General features: G+C 32.9%; 1 protein-coding gene across 1 annotated transcript; it reads right to left on the reverse strand.

Annotated features, from left to right (window-relative positions):
• LOC140437631 (myrosinase 1-like) lies at positions 1 to 14,862 on the reverse strand. The gene is made up of 8 exons (XM_072527253.1): positions 14,704 to 14,862; positions 10,855 to 11,174; positions 8,899 to 9,267; positions 8,279 to 8,373; positions 7,485 to 7,781; positions 3,775 to 3,912; positions 2,059 to 2,165; positions 1 to 155 (listed from the first exon to the last, which is right to left on the reverse strand). The coding sequence occupies exons 1-8, from the start codon at positions 14,766 to 14,768 to the stop codon at positions 23 to 25; spliced, it is 1,524 nt and encodes a 507-aa protein (XP_072383354.1). The 5' UTR covers positions 14,769 to 14,862; the 3' UTR covers positions 1 to 22.
• Positions 14,863 to 16,778: the final 1,916 nt, after the last annotated feature.

A 16,778-nucleotide genomic window follows, 5' to 3' on the forward strand; every position in this document is an offset into this window, starting at 1 on the left:
ACTACTTAATACATTTATTTAATTAATCTACACATTGGCTTTCTTCTACCAAACAACGATTTTTAACAACATTTGTAAAGTAATCTGCAGATTTTCTTTTTATTCTTGCTCTGTTGGGGTCGTTAAAGTCCACTTTATACATTCCTAAGAACGATCTGAAAGAGATAAATACGCACATTTATTTCAGGATAGTACATATTTAAAACAAAGTTTAAATTATTATACTCAAGAAATTAAAAAAAAAAAAATGTTATACAGGTAAAAAAATCAGAAAAATACGTATTTATTCACTGTGAACCTGTTAAGTAATATTTATAGATTAAGAAAAATATCAACTGATTGTTTGAGGAACCAGCTAGTTTTATTGTACTATATTGTACACACAACCAAGTTTATAGGGAATCACCATGTATTTCAAACCAGTATTTGGTATTATTGCGAAGAATAACGGTTTTTAATTTCAACTATTTTGAACTATTTAACTTAAATAAATAAATTAACTTTTGCGTTCAAAAAGAAAAATACGCCTTATCGTGCGTTCATAACGAGGCGCCGACCGTCGCTCGGGCCATGGGATGGTATCATTTAATCGATTTTCGGTAAAATAAATGCATTACTTTAAATGCGAGCGTTCGCCGTCAGTGCTACGCTCTAGGCGAGGAAACGGTGCGATGGTCTCCGTTATGAACGCACCCTTATGTAGGGTTAACGTATGTGCAAAGGGAAAAGATTATTGGTTTTGTGGAGCAAGGGATGTGTTATAGGAGCATAGCTGCAGTGGTAGGCGTAGCACAGGGCGTACTATCAAAAACTTATGCTAGGGATCAGGAATAGGGAACAATTATGAATAAACACAGACAAAGTCGCCAAAAAGTAATAATGGATGGCCACGATCGTTTCGTTCTGCAATTAGCTAGAAGAGATCCAACAATTTCTCACCCAAAGGCAAAGGCAAAGGCAAATCTTTGGAAGTTACAAGTGTAAGTATTTCAGATGAAACGATAAGAAAAATACTTTGAACCCAATAACCATACAGCGAAAAACAGTAACGGGTTTTCAAGTTATTCAAACAGCAGAATTTTCATCGCCTAAATTGGTGTCTTCTACGACAAAACTAAAACATTGATAATTGGCAACATGTGCTATATTCAGACGAAACCAAAATATGTGTAAAATCAGATGATCGACAAATTCGTGTACGAAGATGACAAGCAACATATGCAGGAATGATAACTGCTAGATCCATTTACAGATATTATAAAAGAGAAAGTGTCATATTCGGGGGAGGCTTTTATTTTTATCTATTTAACTTTATTATTTCGTTTATTTGGTTTTAGACCCTGTAGTTGGGCTTTGGAGAGGTGCAATGAAAGAAAATTAAATTTTCGTGCATAATAATGCACCTCCCATATGAGCAGAACGTGATAATATTCCTGATATATTCAAATTTTTAAATAAGGTTAGTCATATTTTTACATTTCTCTTGTGTAATTGGAATTGTTTTTAATCACGAATAGGAGACGCCCTAACTGGTCAAGTGTGGTCATGCTGAAGATCTCTTGGACAGAGCACGTGACCAACAACGAGGTACTGAGTAGAATGGGACTGAGAGAGAACTCCTAAATATTGTAAAAACCAGAAAAACGAGTTATCTAGGACATATTTACAGAGGAGAAAAATACAACTTTCTACGCCTAATAATGGAAGGAAAAGTGGAAGGAAGAAGAGGTCCAGGAAGAAGAAAATTTTCTTGGCTAAAAAATGTAGGAGACTGGACAGGGATGGACACACATTCGATACTAAGAACAGCTCAAGATAGAGAGCAATTTGCTCTAGTTATAGCCAACATTCAGTAATGGAGAGGGCACCTTAAGAAGAAGATTTACTTTAAAACAAATGTTTTCAAATCGTTATTTCAAGAATTTATTGTTTTCTTTAATTTTTAGTTATTGGTGATTAAATTGGTTTAGAATAAATATTGTTTGACTTCGTACGTTTGTTTTTTTTAAATTCGCTTGACATAATAAGAAATATCAGATAATTATTATCATTACTCACGTGTAACCACCGGTCCATTCCCAGTCATCCATGATACTCCAAACTGTGTAAGCTGTCAAATTGACGGCGTCCTCATAAATAGCATCTAGGCAAGCGCTTACGTGACCCTAAAATATTTTTTTCGTTTTAAAAAACAACACCAAAGGCATAGAGTAGTGAAATAGATTGTGTTAGATTTTCCTTTTTCCATAGTGTAGCATGAAGCAAATATTTGCCAACAGAAAATTGCGTCAGTAATTATTGGCAACATCAAATCTTTTTTAGTTCCAACTAAATTTTCTGAGTAAATACTCTTTACAAACACCTATGGTACCTATATTACAATCAAACAGCAAATTGCCAGGGAGTTGCACCACAATTGACTCTTTATACGGTGAGAATTGTTCTAAAACAACTACTCTCTTGAATACCGAGGTAAAGTCCATCGTGTCAAATGATGCACAGCGTAGGAGAAAAAGTGATGTCTAAGTGATTTTTAGCAAATGTGGGAATGTGAGGTAGTGGGGATAAAATATATGAATTTTAGAGGCAAAATATAGTAGGTACACTTTATTCTATATGCTATATCACCCAGGACGAGCCTTATAGACTATGGTGAACATACCGATGAGTAAGCATCATCACATAAGGAGTAAAAGGTGTATAAATATTCATATTCTCATTTTATTCCATTTTAGTTTATTACACAGATACGTGGTCTCTTAATGTTAGAACATTGAACCAAGTCTGATCGTTTAGAAGAAGTACTACATGCACTAAAGACCACTCAAAATAAGGAAAGTTTTGGGCCAGACAATTAACTAATAAATTTTTTTTAAAATAATAGAAACGAAACACACGGGCCTTTTGGTAAAGTTTTTCAATGTTATATATTAATCAGGAGATATATCGAAGAAATTATTTGGCTACCGCAGAAGATAAACGCTACAGAATGCAGCAATGAGCGTACCAATAGCTACAATAACATATTCCTAAAAATTATACCAAAACGTATATATCAGAAACTGGACATGGGTATAAAAAAACGCAATTTGGATCCACAAGGGCGCCGGTAGAAGAGTAGCTCTCTTAGATTCAATGTATTAAACAAGTGATGCTTAGATGTTAACTAATCTAAATATATATGTCTGTTCCATAGATTATAACCAGGAGTTTGATAAAGTTCATCACAAACAGCTTACAAGAGTCTTCAAAGTCACTATTTTCCTTCAATACTTACTCTAAGAAATTTTGAGAATGGTTTTTTGAAAAGGAGAAACTTCTGGAATAAAGGTCAATGGAACACCAATTAACATTAGGTGTGCGGATGATTTTGCCCGAAAACCTCAAAGATTTGCAGAGACTGATGAAGAAGACAGTCGATCATGAGAAGAATATGGTGTTTTAATAAATATCAAGAAACAAAATTCAAGAAGTTTTCAAAATCATTATAAAATAATGATGAAAGTTGGACAGTTTACGAGAAAATCTTAAACAAGTTTTTAAATGGCCGATTAAAGGAGATAAACCTTGTGTTCCATTTTACAATATATTCTTCAAATTCATCTGAACCAATTTGTAACACAACCAATAACGCATAGAAATTTTTTCTACATAATTTTCTAGTTTATTTATATTATTGGTTAAAACACCAATTTCAGGAACCAGCAGCATTTGAAAATAAAAAATGATGATGTTCTTTGATATTTTAAAAATTTTTCCATATGTACCACTTACCTCAAGATAAGTAATTCTGTTGTCGTCTTCTAATGTGCCACTTGTATCCGAAAAACCATTTTCAGTTATAACGATTTCTGGATTTCCATATGTATTTTTCAACCAGTTTAAGAATTTCCTAAGACCCCATGGTACATCCTTCAAAATAATTAAATTACAACTTTATAATATGATTAGTTTTTTTCATGGGTATTGTAAATATATCAAAATCCAATATATATATATATATATATATATATATATATATATATATATATATATAACGACCAATTATAAATAAGCCTCAATGTCATGAATGCCAACTTACAATTTTCACGGGTGCGTTTGTATGGCGGAAATATTTGATACATTATTTTTAATTTATATTTTAATGAAACTTGGAAATATGGGATGATTGTGTTATTATTTTGAATGGAAAATAAGCTACATTTTAACTGAAAAATAATTTAATATAAGCGTTTCTGATGGTAATTTTGTTTCGCCAGTATTTTGGTATTTGTGAAGTCAATGTGATGTTTGGTGGAAATGGCGTGTTGTGCAAGGGCACAAGAGTGTTTGGAAAGTCTAATGTAACTTTTGTGTAAAGTTATACGCCCTAGAAGAGACCGACATTCTGAACAGGGTATCTGATAGACAACATTAGTGTGCTCTAACGAGCTTAGAGGAGTTTTAGACTTGGAGAATAACTTTCCAATTGTTTTAGTATTTTTTAGGGATATTTTGACGAGTAAGTTTTTAAATAGTTGGGAAACTTGTTCGTAATTTGTGGGAAATAGGGAAGAGGAGCATATTTTGTGGCTGGTTTTGGGGTTAACGGGGAATTGTTCGTCTGTATGTTATTGGATATGGAGGCTAGTATTGCACCGTTAGGTGCTTCCGAAATAGAATGACCATAGCTTTTAGAGAAAAGATATGTGTTGATGATGGATATGGGGTAAAAGTTATCAATGAAAATGGATTTGACTAAATCCAAAGATTCCCTCTTGTACCGCGTATGGGTCAACGTGTGTACTCTAAAGCTAAGAGCTTATACAAGGGTATGTTTGTATCTTATTGGCTGTGTAGAGTGGTAATTTAAGAACCGGTTGCTCGCCATTTCTTTCCTGTACCACGTAGTGCCCAATGTGTTACTATGTGTGCCTATGATTCGCATATCCAAAAACGGTATGCTGTTATCAACCTCCAATTCACATGTAAATTGAAGGTGAGGATCAACGCTATTGAAGACTGATAAGGTGCTTAAAATCTTATCAGGTGGTGTTGCTAGGATCAAGTCGTCGACATAACGCTTTACAGAGGGAACCTGGAAATCTAACTTACTGATACTCTCATTGATAACGTCGTCGAATACGAAATTCACTAGAATGGCAGAAATTGAAGTGATTTTGTAATGATTTGAATGTAAACAATATACCTAAATAGGCGACTTTATGTCATCCTTACGTACCTCGTCATGATGACGTTTAAAACATGTTCGAAAATGAAATAAAGGTTATCTATTATAATTAAAGAACTTATTTCCAAGTGTTTTAAATTCAAAATTTCGATTTTTCCATGTTATATATATATATATATATATATATATATATATATATATATATATATATATATATATATATATATATATATATATATAGAAAAGGAAAAGAAGTCTTTGCTGACAACGTTATTAGAAAACGGAGCTTTGAGGTTTATTGGGATTTGCAGCTGTAAAATAAGTGTACTCTTTTAACTAAGTTTCAAGCTTTCGAAAATGTTTATTTTCATCATCAGGAAAAACTGAAATAAAGTGCTACTGTTAGTAAAGCATCCTCGAAACATATTAAGAGTGTAAAAGGTTATAAAAACGTACGTTATTGAGATTTGTATTTCGTGAATGTTCTACTCACATGTGACAATTTCACGCACCACTCATTGATTGAGTCAATAAATAAAAAATATATAAATTGCATGGTGTAAAAGACCAAACTTGACAATTATTTTTACTTTTAACACATAAGAAAAAGAAAATTACAACGATTTAAAACGGCCACGTGTGCCGGCCAACAGTGGAGTGTTAGGTTAAGAGTAGCTGTCATTCCTGGACATGGCAAATGACAGTACTTCTTCTTGTATTCTTTGTCTTATGTAGTACCACTAATATTACATATCAAAACTTAATAAAGATTGTATTTAGGTTGAAAGAACAATTTTTTTTAATTTAAGATGAGAAATATAATAAATGAAGAAACCTGAAAACTTTACAATGACTCAGTTGTTGAAACATCATTGAAATGTGAATGTGTATCCAAATATAATAGGTAGGAGTAAATGGTGCTTAACTGATTAATGTCACTCCTTTTGTTCATTGCGTTTCAATTTTGAGCAATGAGTGCCATTTCTAAGAAGAGTCTTTTTTTGTAATTGGATTCAGTAGATAAAACTTTGACTGATTCATAATTCATTATGTGATGTTCTTTATTTACATGTTCTGCAAGGGTAGATCTTTCCGGATATAGTCTGCTGTCGCTTCAATGACTGATTAAGCGACTACCTCGGCTACGAGTGGTTTGTCCCACATATACCAAATTACAATTGTTGCAAGGAATCTGGTAAACTACGTTGGAACAATCTTTGATGTCACTTTTATCTTTGACTTTGGAATATATAGATCTTGCAGTTAATGAAGTTTTAAAGGCTATTTTTAAATTAGTGAAATCTTTAAAAAGTCTTGTCAGTCTGGGTGTTATGCCTTTTATGTATTTTGATGAAGTATATGAGCAATTGGCATTTTGTTCTCCACTTGTGACAATAATTTGCACCGCATTATTTTGGCGTGCTATGTTCGGGGTCAAACTAAATAAGATCTTGGTGACTAGGTGTTTTGGGTATCACTTTTACTACAAAATATTTACCATTGAATTCAATCTTGGATTTTGGTATACCCCGTAAGCCCGTAGAAATATATAAAGCCATTATGAAGAACGTAATGTCTTAAGTGTAACCAGGATAAGGAAGTTCGAAATATTTTGGTAAGTAACCTTTTGGTGCATCAAAGGCGCCCAAAAAGATTATATGAAGTAATGACTGATCCCATTGTGCTGATGATACAATTTGTTTTGTATTTTATATAATACAGGAGCTACAGGTAACATTGCTCCAGAGTGATCCTTTTCTCAAGTAGCTGTAGCTTTCTTCCTTGCTGTGTTGCAGAGTCACTAAGCTGGAATGCAGGGACTTCTAACAGTACTGCCACAGATCCTTTAGATCCTTTTTGCTCCTCTTCTATTTTGGCTGCACGGTGTTAATGACAACCAAATAGTCAGAAATAAGTATTTACGGTTGCCTTTTACGTTCATCTATTTTTTTCTACTGAGTTACGAGTCTTGCCAATGATTTTTTCCTGGTAGAACCACTATACGTGAAATCAAACCTTAAATATCTTCTCTATATCTTTATTTACTCGAATTTTGTATACTAGAAGCCGGTTCATCAAAGGTTCTCACTTAGATGAAATTAAATGACTTGGAAAGCAATTTTAAATTCCCCATGTCGATTTATTTCATCGTCTGTTTACTTTTAATATCGTAGAAAGCATATATTTGAGTGAGAATCTGAATGTTGCTTTCGAAAATGTAGTAGAAATTTAGGGATTTTTTTTTTGCTTCACATTTGGAAAGTTTAAGATAAAAAAATTAGGATTTTAACTCTGTCATACTTATAATACTTACAAAGAACCAATCAGCGCTTCCTTGGGTCCATTCACTCCTGTGCCAGTAGAGGACGCTTTTGTCATTATCAAAACTGGGAGTACCAATAGGAGCGTCTGCTGTATGATTTATAAGTAATGTTGAATAGTGATTAAGACCCAAATAGTCGGAAGTACCCTTGATGTACTTAATTTCATCTTCTGTAAATGCGGGCAGACGCGATTCTTTAAATCCCTCCAACTTACTTCGGTATGCTACACGTTCTTTAACTATTTCTGGCCAGTCTCCGTTAAATAGTGGATTGCCGTACAGTCCAATCTAGAAATGAAAATGTATCTTATTAGATATCAAAAAAAAATATTAAAAAGAACTTCATATTATTAAATTTACTAAACTTTCCGAATTGTTTCCATCAATAACTAATGTAAATTTATTTTTATTTAAAATATATCAAAAATGAAACATCTGTTTCTTTTTTTGTTTTGCGAGTGTCGGTTTATTACCAAATGCCAAAGACCATAATGACTATTAATAATTTATTAACAGTTTAGTTATTACCAATTCTAGTTATAATTTCTCACGCTTTAGTAAAATTAATAGGTACTATCAATATAAGTACGAGATTTAAAATTAAAATGTTTGTCCATTTCAATCATAGATAACGACTGGCCGAATCGAGCAAATGCCTTTAATCAAATTTGTGTAGCTTACACATTGAAATAATATCATCCAAATTACTCTTAGTCCAAAAATAACACTGGAAGATAGGCAACTAGTATTACAATATGTACAATGCTGATTGTCTAAAAACTTACGTCAAATTGTTGAGCTCTTTCTGCGGCATCTTTATCTTCTTGACTATCGCTGCCTGGTTCATACCAAGTAGAATCGATCACCATAGCAACTTGTCCTATAAATATTTAAAGGTTTAAAAATTTAAACAGTTAAAAAGTTTGTAATAAATTACTCTTCTTATAAACGGAGAAAAGACTATGTTTTCTGCAACTTCTTTATGAAAAGCTTTTGAAATGTGGTGTTGTAGGCGAATCCTAAGAATTTTATGGCTAGACCGAGTAACTAATGTTGAGATTAAATGTAAAATGGAAAGAGAACGATTATTCCTAAAAGTAAAGAGGACAAATTACAATAAATATGTAAACTATATTATGAAAAGTGCAACGTCAAAGACGATAAACAAAATTAAATAGGAACTGTTAAATTAAAAAGCTAAAGTAGAGCATAAAAACTGTCGCACTAAAGTAAACTGATTAAATTTTTCAAAACTAAGGTTTAAATGCTCGGGAAAAGTAACCATTATTGTACTAGAAAATACTTTTAAAGCGAAAAGAAAGACCGAACAGTTTCTAGACAAACGATAATGATGCATATGTAACACAGAATGTTAATATTATTTTTAAATTATTTAAAACATTACCTTTATTTTTTGCTCTAAACTGTTCATCATAAATATGCCAAGCTTTAGCATGCGCCAGAAGAACATTTTTCGTACAGACGTAATCCAAAATACCATTGGAGACAATACCAGGTGCCAATACTCCAGAACCATAACCTGCTTGACATACTTGTTTGGGTTCATTAATGGTAATCCACCATTTAACATCATCTCCAAAGAGCTCGAAACATAGTTTGCAATAATCGGCGAAGATATCAACGATAGTCTCATTTATCCAACCGTTCATTTGTTCTTGAAGTGGTTGCGGTAAATCCCAATGATATAAGGTTACTAGAGGTTCTATATTGTTCTTTTTTAGCTCTTGAAAAACGTCTTTGTAATACTGGACACCTTGTAAAAAAATAGAAGTAGTGTTAGTGAATTTAATAAAACTTAAAACTGTATTTTGTTATAATTTAATTAAAGTTCATCGCGAATTCGTGAAATAGAATCTTACGTAGTGTATCATTAATTTATTAGTAGATTATTTCAGATAATACTTAAACATTTTAATTTTGTGTTAACATATTTTACTTACAAGAATAGTAATTTAAAATGAAGAAGGATGTACAATTAAGATTTCATGTACATATATATGGTATGTTTCGTACCATGCAGGTTAAGAGTTTACTTTATATTCCAGTTCTTCCTTTAGTTTTTCAGTTCTTTTATTGATACGTTTAAAATAAAAGTATTAGCTTCATTGCGTCATTGTAACAGTCGTTGATTTAACTGCTAATTCAGCTGTTAATTCATCTGTTGTGTTAACACATTTTTATGTGTTTACATAAATAACTACCTTATTTTGACACTCACGAGAAGCAAGTTTTTTTAGAAACTTCGAGTTTTGATTTTTTTTTTATTTAAATTAATGTGTCTCGGCTGCAATGACCATTGACACAAACAATATTGTGTACAATAATTACAAAAAGCACATGTAACTAATTGCTACAGTTAATCTATAAGCTTAGAACCTATGACTAAATAGTATAATATAAGTAAAGTACATGGAAGGCAAGGGGTCATATTCTGTTGAACAACTGAATGTCTTTCAGGAAACCAATTAGATTAAAGACTTGATCGGGTAAGTTTAAAAGGTCTTTGATATTAGACTTAAGTTTATGTTGCACTCTTTTGCGTACCGGGGACACTCGATCAGGATGTGTTTCACAGTTAATACACTTGAGCAGATTTGGCAATTGAGCTTCGGCTCGGACTTCATTAAGTATTCATGTGTGAGTCGGGTATGTCCTATTCTTAATCTTCGGATGACGGCTTTTTTATTTCTAGAGATAGTTGGAAGTTCAAATTTTTCAACAGTCTGCCGGATCTCATGTAATGCACTCTTGATTGTGTTCCAGTCGGTTTGCCAAGTATGATACTGTTGTTGCTTGAAAATTTGCTTTAGGTCATTATGGATTTAAATATGTTGGGCTTTTGAGGATTGACTGTTTACACATGAAGCTTTCTTGGCTGTTTAATCTGCTTTTTCATTACCGGGGATGCTGATATGGGATGGTAGCCAGACGATCGTGACATTTACACCTTGAAAAGCGAGTGCACTGTAAGTCCTATGGATTTCTTGATTTGTTAAAAGAAAGTTACCTTTTGTTCTGTTTACTGCCGAATACGTAGGATCAATTGAGGGGAGAATTGTATTTTTAGCAATAAAATTCATAAAAACTTTGTTATTTAAAATAGATTTAATGTATTGTTTTTATTATTATAAGCAGAAATATAATATTATCTTATTACAATGCAAAGTAATTAACAAGAAAACATATTTACTTATGCGCCGAAAATAGTCTTATTTAAAATTTCCGAAAATCTATAATTGACACGTGATTTCAGTTTTTTTTTGAGCAGTTTCGGCGCGTGATTTTGGATAACTAAATGCATTTTTTGTCTACCAAAGTAAATATATTGGATATAACTTACCTAACTGATTAAGACTATCTACATAACCAGTAGGAAGAATCCTCGACCAAGCAATCGAAAGTCTGTAATGATCCAAACCCATTTCCTTCACCATAGCAATATCCTCCTTGTACTGATAATAAGAATTACAAGCAATGTCGGGTGTTGATCGGTCTATAAATTTTTCTGGCTGAGTATGAGCAAAGTGGTCCCATATCGTTTCTCCTTTGCCATCCGTGTCCCATGCTCCTTCAATTTGAGGTGCAGCATTAGCAACACCAACTTTAAATGTCTTTGGGAATCTTCTATTGTTTATAGGATCCTTTGCGTTGGCACTTAAACTAAAATTTTGGGCATGTCTGAATACAAAATACTGTCAAATATTTTTAGTTTTCAAATATTAATAACTGTTCTCGAATATTAATACTGTGGGATAGACAGATTACCCGAAATACAAAGAAGAGAATTTATAACACCTTGGTACGCAGTATAATGACCTATGGAGCAGAGAATTGGGTAACAAATAAACGAAACAGGTCCAAAATCACATCATCTGAAATGGAGTTCATAAGAAGAAGCTGCAGAGTGACAACAATGGATCACATCAGAAATGAGGAGATAAAACGAAGAATGGCAGTAGAACAAGACATACTCAACTACATCGAAGAAAAACGTTTAATTTGGTATGGACATGTGAGAAGAATAGATCATACAAGGTGGATAGCAAAGATTTCGGATTGGAGCCCAATAGGAAGGAGGAAAAGAGGTAGACCCAGAAGATCATGGAGGGATGAAGTGGACGAGGCCATGAAAAGACAAGACCTTAGAGATGGAGAATGGTAGAACAGAAAGGACTGGAGACGTTGGCTAAAAGAAGGAAGGCGGCGACAGCTGTAAAAATCCTTGTATAGATAGATAGAAATATTAATAAACAAAATAGCGAGAAAACAAAAATAAGACAGAGATGGAATTTAGAAGAGAGCTTAAAAGAGACCTAAACAATATCAAGAAGAATATATCGAAAGCCGTAAAGAAATATTTAAGGAGGTGTAAAAGCAAACAAATAATACAGACCATAAAAGGCAACAAAGGAAAAATACTAAAAAACAGATTTTTAGATTACGAGATGAAAATGGTAGAACTACACATCACATAGATAGTATACTAGGTACAGTTGAACAATTTTATGAAGACATATGCCAATCAGCACCAAATGATATAAAAACAGGACTATGTACCAACAAAAATAATAAACCAAGGCCCAGAAGAAACTTTGGACAAAAAATAGACGAAATAACAAAAAATGACAAACTCCTTGAAGAAGATCGAGTGGAAACAGTAGCAATATTGAATGAAAGGAAACAAATAATAAATATCGGTAAGATAGTTTCGAAACAAATTCAGATTTCTGCTTTAATCTGAACCTTCTATAAATGCAAGGTATAACAGACGTTGATAAAGATGTTAATAGAGACATGGGGAATCTAAAGTTTGCATTCCACGACATGTCTATCAACTAAGCAGAAATCCTTAACGAATTTGTTTCTTGTACTCATACAGAGTAGATCCGAATAAAATGAAAAAGACAGCAAAGATTTGATTTCACGTACAAAGCGTCTATGTATCTGTTGATAAGTATTTCGACTTAATAAGTCTCATCAGAACAGTTATTTATAGCCGTTCTCAACGTGAAAAATAATCTTTTCTGTCTTTTAGGAAGCAACAATAAAATGGCTTCGTTATGGACGCAATAGCGACATCTGATAGAAAAATCGGTAAGATAGTTTCGAAACAAATTCAGATTTCTGCTTTAATCTGAACCTTCTATAAATGCAAGGTATAACAGACCTTGATAAAGATGTTAATAGAGACATGGGGAATCTAAAATTTGGATTCCACGACATGTCAATCAACTAAGCAGAAATCCTTAACGAATTTGTTTCTTGTACTCATACAGAGTAGATCCGAATAAAATGAAACGTTGAGAACGGCTATGAATAACTGTTCTGATGAGACTTATTAAGTCGAAATACGTATCAACAGATACATAGACGCTTTGTACGTGAAATCAAATCTTTGCTATCTTTTTCATTTTATTCGGATCTACTCTGTATGAGTACAAGAAACAAATTCGTTAAGGATTTCTGCTTAGTTGATAGACTTGTCGTGGAATGCAAATTTTAGATTCCCCATGTCTCTATTAACATCTTTATCAAAGTCTATTATACCTTGCATTTTTAGAAGGTTCAGATTAAAGCAGAAATCTGAATTTGTTTCGAAACTATCTTACCGATTTTTCTATCAGATGTCGCTATTGCGTCCATAACGAAGCCATTTTATTGTTGCTTCCTAAAAGACAGAAAAGATTATTTTTCACGTTGAGAATGGCTATAAATAACTGTTCTGATGAGACTTATTAAGTCGAAATACATATCAACAAATACACAGACGCTTTGTACGTGAAATCAAATCTTTGCTGTCTTTTTCATGAAATAATAAATAATTTTGCTGTTTTTAATGATATGACCGCGATTTTCGCTGTTTTTATTGTGGTTGACAGCTCCTTTTCATTTTGTATTCTTAATAAAACTTCCTAATTAAAGACGTAGTCGGTATATGATAGTTTCAGGTTTGAAGATAAAGCTAAATTTCGAAAACCTTAATTTTGATGCAGCTACCGTTTGTGAGAGTCCAATGAAGTATAAATTTGTGGAAATAAATGGTGCTAAAATAAGGGAGCAATAAGTAAGAAGGTTAAGTCAAAGTTGAAACGATAATCACCCAATGTGAAGAATTGCCGAGATATTATTTCCTGTAAGGATTAATAGAGGAAAAAGAAAAAACTAGTGAGTTGAGCACAGAAAGGACAATATTATATGGGTTGAAATGATCCAGGGAAAACAAGAAAATTGAGGCGAGAAAATTAATGATATCTCTATCTAAAAACTTAAATTTAAGTTTAATATTTAAAGATAAGGAGATAAAAAGCTATGAAAGTAGTAAGTAGAAGTAAAATACCCAAGAAAGATACTACAATGCAATGACCACCGGACAAGTACAGGACAATACAAGAGAGAAATCTTTAAAAAATGACGGACAAGAGATAAAACAACATAAGCTGTTCCGTAGTGAATATAAAAATATTATAAATCTACACTATTTATATATGTTACGAGCAAAGCCCAAAATTGGACAATCCTAACATTGTACACAAATTATTGTCCACTTCTAGCATTGTACCCCCAAACTGTACAATGTCCGAAATAATCAAAATAATTGTCGACACGCTCATCGGTTCGAATCGATTATTATTGACAAGCGACACACCAAATCAAAAATTGAAAAATCGAATCGAAGAAGAAATTGTTCTACAATAGAGATATTGTTAGTGAAACATTTCAAAGCTTCAAGAGATAGATACATCACTATAATATAGGGAAGATGTTTGTAAAACATCTTAGATTTTCAAGAGATATGTATGATAATTTAAAATAATTTAATTCTACGAATCCAAGAGTCAAAACCGCTGATTAATTATGGATTTATAACCTCAATTGATGTTTGTTTGTCGTTAATAACAAATGGGGAATAATCGTAAAAATCGATATCTGATATATTATCTCAAACTTTGACGCATGGCTACTTATTGAAATTCGAACATTGTACAGCAATTCTTTTATACAAAGTCCGACGATTATATATATTTCGGAGATTGTACAGTAAAGGGGTACAATGCTAGAAGTGGACAAGATTTTCTGTACAATGCTAGGATTGTCCAATTTCGGACATTGCTCGTAACATATAGAATCCAAAAGAAAACTAAAATATATTTCAATGGATAACAAAAAAATCTTTAAATGATAAACTTACCAAAGTGCAATCAAACATATAAATGTAAACAGCTTCATTTTGATAACAGATCTGTTATTTAACATTTCTCTACACTTTATATAAATAATTGTTATCGCAAAATATTTAATTAAAAAAAATTTTGAGTGGATTAAAAACACTTCACGAATTCTAGTGGGATTGATTTGCTTTTATTGAAAATGTAGTGTTTGTAGTTTGATATGATCTTATCAAGTAGTTTAGTGTTCTTTTTCATCTTAAAATCTAGCTAGATTATGTTTAATCCGTTATATTAGGTCTTTATCTAAGCAAATCTTGTAGTTCGCTCTCGTCTTTAATTTTTACGACATTCTTTTGATGATCTTAGTTTGTTTCGATTTTGTGTCCTTGTAATAGATCTTGAATACAGAGTGGGTTATCGATAATTAATTTGCAAAGAAGTTCTAAGCAATAAAAATGTGTAAGGTTTGAGAGATAATATCCACCGAAAATCCTACTCCTGTATTCCCAAACGCTCTGGGAGGTGTACGAACTCATCACTTTATAGCCCCCCATAAAATTATTGGACCCTCCGAGATATAGTAAGCTGATCACCGGCATCCTTTGGAGACAGGTAAACTCATCACTAGCATTTTTTCCTGCTGGTTTCTAATGCAGAAGATTGCCACTTAGTTAGGCTTCTCGCTTATGTGGTAATTTATTAAATTCAGAAATTATTTTAATCAAATTGCTTTAAACTAGATATTACCAACAACAGAAAATCAAAGCCAATCAGTATTGAACGAGTCGTAAGACAGGGCTGTGTACTGTCTCCCACCCTCTTTAACGTGTATTCTGAGAATCTATTCAGGGAAGCTTTAAAAGATCAAAAAGGAATTATCATAGGAGGAGAAATAATTAACAATATACGGTACGCCGACGATACTGTGATTCTAGCTGAAAACATCGACGATTTGCAGGAGCTAATCAATAGAGTTGACATAGAATGCACAAATTGGGGACTGTTGATAAATATCGATAAAACTGAATACATGGTGACCAGTAAAGTGGATATCGGCGCAACCCAACTGATATTAAACCAACAACCGCTGCAGAGAGTTCCGAGATTCAAATACCTTGGATGTTGGATTACCCAAAATCTGGATCCATCCTTCGAAATTCGATGTAGAATTGAACAGGCAAGAAACTCATTTTAAAAATTCAAGCCTCTATTATCCAATAACTCATTAAATTTGGAAATGCGTGAAAAGTTTACAAGATGTTACGTGTGGTCTGTACAATTGTATGGATGTGAAACTTGGACTTTAAACGCCGATATCATGAATAAAATCGAGGCGTTTGAGATGTGTTTGTATCGAAGGATACTAAAACGAACGAAAGGATACTAAAACTTGTCCCAAAGAATGGGACATCAACGAACTCTATTAAATATTATTAAGAGGCGTAAACTAGAATATCTTGGACATATAATCAGAGGACCAAGATATGAGTTCCTTCGGCTAATTTTCAACGGTAAAATCGAAGGAAAGAAATGGATAGGACGGAAGAAACTCTCTTGGTTGAGGAATTTGCGGCAGTGGACAGGTTTGACAGCGGACCAATTGCTACACGTAGCGCAAGACCGAGATCAGTATAACAATATTATAAGCATGGTAGTCGCCGACGTTCCGTAGGGATATGGCACAATAAGAAGAGAAGAAGATATTAATATCGGGTTTCTTCCGGTGTGGCCTATTAGACGTATCTGCCAATCTAAACGGTTTTGAGATTTGAAAATTCAGTTGCATAAGTTTTCGATAGTAAACATTATAATAAAAATATTTATTAAAAACAGTTAAAAAAATAGGAATAAAAGGATTCGCATGGGTTTGTGGTGAAATGTATATGGCTACACTAGGATGCCCAAACAGTTGGAGGGAAAAGATACACATTACATATCTGGTTCCCTACAATATAATCGGCAATTTTCATAAATAAAAACAGGTTACGGATATCCTCATAAAATCGTTGACAAAACAATCGCCGACTCATTCTGTCCAAAAATGACAAGCTAAATAAGTGGTGCAGCCACTTGACGTTGGAATCTCCCCTCTTGT

Source organism: Diabrotica undecimpunctata, chromosome 3, assembly GCF_040954645.1.
Source record: "Diabrotica undecimpunctata isolate CICGRU chromosome 3, icDiaUnde3, whole genome shotgun sequence".
In the NCBI taxonomy this organism is placed as follows: Eukaryota; Metazoa; Arthropoda; class Insecta; order Coleoptera; family Chrysomelidae; genus Diabrotica; species Diabrotica undecimpunctata.

Coding starts and splice junctions, on each gene's coding strand:
- LOC140437631 (XM_072527253.1), bottom strand. CDS start 14,768: ATGTTAAATAACAGATCTGTTATCAAAATGAAGCTGTTTACATTTATA. Junction 11,175..14,703: donor ATATGTTTGATTGCACTTTG/GTAAGTTTATCA, acceptor CCAAAATTTTAG/TTTAAGTGCCAACGCAAAGG. Junction 8,374..8,898: donor GTTTAGAGCAAAAAATAAAG/GTAATGTTTTAA, acceptor AAATATTTATAG/GACAAGTTGCTATGGTGATC.